Source organism: Carlito syrichta, unplaced genomic scaffold, assembly GCF_000164805.1.
Source record: "Carlito syrichta isolate Samal-C Ts95f unplaced genomic scaffold, Tarsius_syrichta-2.0.1 Scaffold313344, whole genome shotgun sequence".
NCBI classification, from domain to species: Eukaryota; Metazoa; Chordata; class Mammalia; order Primates; family Tarsiidae; genus Carlito; species Carlito syrichta.
The window spans coordinates 257985-262813 of NW_007257440.1; the positions used below are offsets into that span (position 1 = coordinate 257985).

A 4829-nucleotide genomic window follows, 5' to 3' on the forward strand; every position below is an offset into this window, starting at 1 on the left:
TGCTCAGGAACGAAGCACCTGGGCTCAGCGGGCAGTCCTGAGGCTCGCCTGACCCCAGGACCAGGGTTCCTACTGGGAAATCACTTTACGTGGTGTCTCAGGGGAGTGGTCGGATAAAAAAAGGGAGGGTGGCCCTGGAGGGCAAAAGCTCATGATTTCGGCAACGGCAGCAGAAGTGTCTATAGCATCGGTAAACAAAAATATAGTGTCGGTAAGCTCAGGCAACGTCGATCCTGGGAAAAAACGAAAACACTTCTTCACCTTCGACTACTTGGTTCATGAAATACTTCAATCAGTGAAGGAATGTATTTCCAGAGAGCCAATGACATATGAACACAAGTTGAAAATGCACCTTAGGTATTAAGTAATGGTTGGAAAAATTATTAAAGATATACAAACTCCAGGTTAGCTGAAGAGTCGGCTTTCAGGGCCAGCAACATCACTGTCAAAGCACATGGGCACCTGGTTCCAGTTTTCACTCAGGTGAGCAGAGTCGAATGGGGTCTTACTTGCTTGGGATTTAATTCTTCTACAGACTTTTCTGTTATGCTCAGATTCTACCATTACTACTTTCATACTGGGAAAATGTTTTTTAAAAAACAGAATGGGTGCTTGTTTTTAAAAATAAAATCCTCAGAGGTGCCACTCAGGCTTTGAGCTCATTTCTAAGTGGAAAAATAAAAAAGAATTTCCCACACACCCACAGAAATTTCACCAACCTTTTTTTTTTTGAGTCGGGGCTCATTCTGTCATCCAGGCTGGAGTGCAGTGGCACTTTCACAGCTCACTGCAGACTCGACCTCCTGGGCTTGGGCGATCCTCCAGCCTCAGCTTCCTAAGTAGCTGGGACTACAGGCACAAACTACCACACCTGCTAATTTTTAGATTTTTTTGTAGAGATAAGGTCTCACTATGTTGCCCAGGCTGGTTTCGAACTCCTGGGCTCAGGCAATTCTCTCACCGCTGCCTCCCAAAGTGCTGGGATTACAAGTGTGAGCCACCATTGAGCCACCACACTGGGCCTCAGAATATGGTTCTCAGTCACTATCTCAAATCCCTGGAAGGGGCCAAGAACCTGCTGAGAGGTCAGAATCCTAGTGAGTTGCTGTGCCACTGCACTGTGTTCTTTTAGCCACTGTGCCCTTTCTGACAACTCACTCTTGCCTTACCGCCTGACTTTCACATCTCTTGAGGGGAATTGTGAATTTAGGGCTGCAATGTAGCAAGATCCAGGGCCTAGAATTATGAGACCCGTTTACAATAGTGATTTTCGTATTAAAACTAGCATGTTCAATTCATGAGACCTCTGTAATTCAACAGGGACAACATGCTTGATTTTAGGTTGAAATAAAGTTCACATGGGTTTGGTATTGCATGAAAGAAAGAACACCACTACTACCGTGAAGCACTTACAGTGTTATGAAGTTACCACGTGGAGGTCCCAGCAGAAGGAAAAAGAGGGTTTTCAAAACAGACCAGAGGGCGGAAGTGAGGGCAGAAGTTTGAGCCTTGCCCTGAAACCAGACAGAGACCTCCAGGGCAGGAAAAGAAGCATCCCCTCCGGTGCATGACAGTGAGGATGGAACAAATCCACCACCACGCAAGGCCAGCATGGCCGCATGCGACTGCACACTGGCCAGCACAAAGGTGCTGGGCCTGAGAGCCTGACCCCAGCCCCAGCAGCGGGGAGGTTGGTGGGTTCCTGCAGGATGCCCACTCTCTCCACGGCCTCCTGAGGGAGGACCACCCTGCACGCTGGAGCTTTCTTCAGCAGACCCAGGGCTGTGAGAAGGACATGCACTGGCCACAGCAGTCCCAGAGTTTTGGAAAAATGGCCCTTAGAGACACAGGGAGGACAAAATCTACCCCAAATGAAGGCAGTGTTGGGAAGGCCCAGCAAACACATTGCATGTGTAGAAGCTGTTCTCAAAATCTCAGGAGCCGCTGACGTGCTGAGTGGAGCCGTGTGCACCTCGGGGACCCAGAGGACCTGTCCGGGAGCCTCAGAAGGGACCGTCTAATGTCCTTGAGGCCCACAGTGTGTGGTCTACATAGCCGCTGGAAAGGTTCTCTCTGTGGTGGCCTCAGGCCATTCCAGGGCCACAGAGGGGCTTGTGGCTAAGGAGCAGCTCATGGGTGGTAATGTGGGTGGTTCTCTCTGGACAGGACGCACCACAGATCTGGCCACCGGGACAACTCACGTGTCTCTGTGGTGTCCTGACACAGGTTCTGGGGCCACCCCTGCTCCACGTCCCCAGAGAGTGCCCATGCTGGCACACCCGGCCCCGTGAGCCAGAGCCCCACCAGGGGGTCCAGCAGTCATGCCCTCCCAGCCCCATGCCCATACCACTCCCCAACAGCCAAGTATGTGGGAGAGGAAGGGGTGTGCCCCAGGCCACAGCAGCAAAGGACAGGGCTGAGCTGGCCTGATCGAGTCCCAGCCTTACTGGAGCGGCCCCTCCCCCATCCCAGCTGACCAGGGACAGAGACCTTGGAAGGTACAGGTAACAATCCCTGAGTCTCTTGCTGTTGGGACAAAGATGCAGGCTCAGGTCAGCTGGCGCTGGTCATCCCGGAATGTAGGACTTCAGAGTGCCCAACCCTCACTGAACACCTGTGTAAGTGAAGCCCCCACAGGTATGGCCGGGTGTCTGCCATCACCCAGATGTGTTCCACAGGGGCCAAGGGCCATGCGGCCCCCAGTGCTGTCTCACCTACCAGCTCTGCCTGTCCTGTTTGTCCCTGGACTTTTGCAAGGACCTGCCCCCCAGGCTCCGGGCTCCCAGCCAGGCCCTCAATGGGTCCCCCAGCCCAGCTCCGGTCATGTGACATCGCTCCCCACACCCTCAATGACTCCCAGGGGCTACAGATCTCCCAAAGCCGGCCCCCAAGGTGCTCCAGGCCTGGTCCAGCTCCCCTCCCTGCATCACCCTTCTTGCCCTTTGGTGCCTTGGCTGGGCCCGAGACTCCTATGTCCAACTCCTCAACAACCTCCCCATTCTCTGACAGTCTTGGGGCTGCAACGCACAACTGCTTGGCCAGCTCCTGGGGGGGTCCCCATGCCGTGTCTGTAGCACCTAGCCTTGGGCCCCTCTGAGCCAGGGCTTCTTTTCATGACCATGGGTGTGACACAGCCGATAACAAAGACAAGCAACCTGTAACGTGTCCTGGGACAGAACGCTGAGGTCGGAGGAGAGGCAGAAACGCCGACTTACCGAGGACGGCCTCGACGGTGCTGCCGGCTGGGCCTAGTGGGAGGGCACGGATGGGGAGGGCAGGCAGCGTGGTGGGCGAGGAGCTGCCGGAGCCGGTGCTGGACGCCAGGCTGGATGCCACACTGGAGCTCACACTGGGGGCCAGCGGGTGGGCTGCTGCAAACACGGCCAGGTGGTTCTGTTTGGAGACACACAGACACGTGAGCAGGCACCCCGCACGGAGGAGCAGTAGCATGACGTTAGCACACCACCAGGAATAGAGCATGAACCACAGCAAGGACGGGCCGGCCACCTTCCATCCTCCGGGCACAGCACAGGATGTTTTCCCTGATACCCAAGGGGGACTCATGCATTTATGACTCCAGGACACGCAGGACCAGAAACTCAGTTCACACGGGAAAGGAACAAATGCAGCTAGAAAATATCTTGTGAGTTTTTCTGCAGAAAATGATTTTCTTTTTTTTTTCAGACGGAGTCTTACTATGTTGCCCAGGTTGATCTCAAACTTCTGGCCTCCAGCGATCCTCCCACCTCCACCTCCCAAAGTGCTGGGATTACAGGTGTGAGCCACTGCGTCCGGCCCAGAAAATGATTTTCAAAAGCAGACGTTTTCCACTAAAAACCCAGGAGGCTCAGAAAGATGTGTCAGAGGCTGAGGCCAGGGGCCAGCCAGCCAGAAGGGACCAGACTCCAGCCTGCCCTCCTCCCTGCCCACCCAGGTGCCCCAGAGGGCTGCTCCTCCCTGTGCCTGTCCTGGCCCGGCTTCTGGGCACCTTCTGGGCTTTGGAAAAGTGTCCCCCCAGGGATGCAAGTAGAGCCTGAGCACAGCTTCCAAAACACCCACGAAGTGGTCCTAGGACCTTAGCCAGGGCAATTCACACCATCTCTACTTGGTAGAGGACAGGCTAAAAGAACAGCGCACAGTACAATCTTGAAATATCTATTAACATGCAGGACCTTGTACACAAGAAAAACCCACAGTAAAAATGACTCACAACGGAGCTGAAAGGATGGAGTTCAGGCAACAGCTGTGTCTGAAAAGCGAACTTCAAGGTCACCATAAAATCAAGAATGAAAAGTGATAGTAAAGTGAGTTTCATGCTGAAGTATTTACAGTGGAAATGATATGATATCTGGGTTTGGCTTCAGCGTAATACAGAAAAAAAATAGGAGGGAAAAGTCACCCTGTGAGTAAAACGAGCTCACAGGGTGTATGTGTGTGTGTGGGGGGGGGTTTACTAGTCTGCTTAAGTAAAATTGTCCATGATAAAAAAAAAAGTGTTAACATACTTTTCACATGGACCAGATGCAGTGGCTCATGCCTGTAATCCCAGCACTTTGAGAGGCTGACAGGGGAGGACTGCTAGGAGCCTAGGAGTTCGAGACCAGCCTGGGCAACATAGCAAGACCTCGGCTCTACAAAAAAAAAAAGAGAAAGAAAACATTTAGCCAGGTGGCTGCAGTCCCAGCTACTTGAGGAGCTGAGGTGGGATGATGGCCTGAGCCCAGGAGTTTGTGGTTGCACTGCACTCCATCCTGGCCCACAGAGAGAGACCCCAACTCAAAACACACACACACACACACACACACACACACACACACACACTCTCTCTC

At 53.2% G+C, this 4829-nt stretch overlaps 1 protein-coding gene across 1 annotated transcript in view; it reads right to left on the bottom strand.

The window, feature by feature from the left end:
• The window catches only part of UNKL (unkempt family like zinc finger), a 46102-nt gene that overhangs the window by 10651 nt on the left and 30622 nt on the right, over nt 1-4829 (bottom strand). The window contains exon 10 of the mRNA XM_021718710.1: nt 3216-3393. Coding sequence (XP_021574385.1) covers nt 3216-3393 — 178 coding nt within the window. The remainder of the gene's footprint in view (nt 1-3215; nt 3394-4829) is intronic.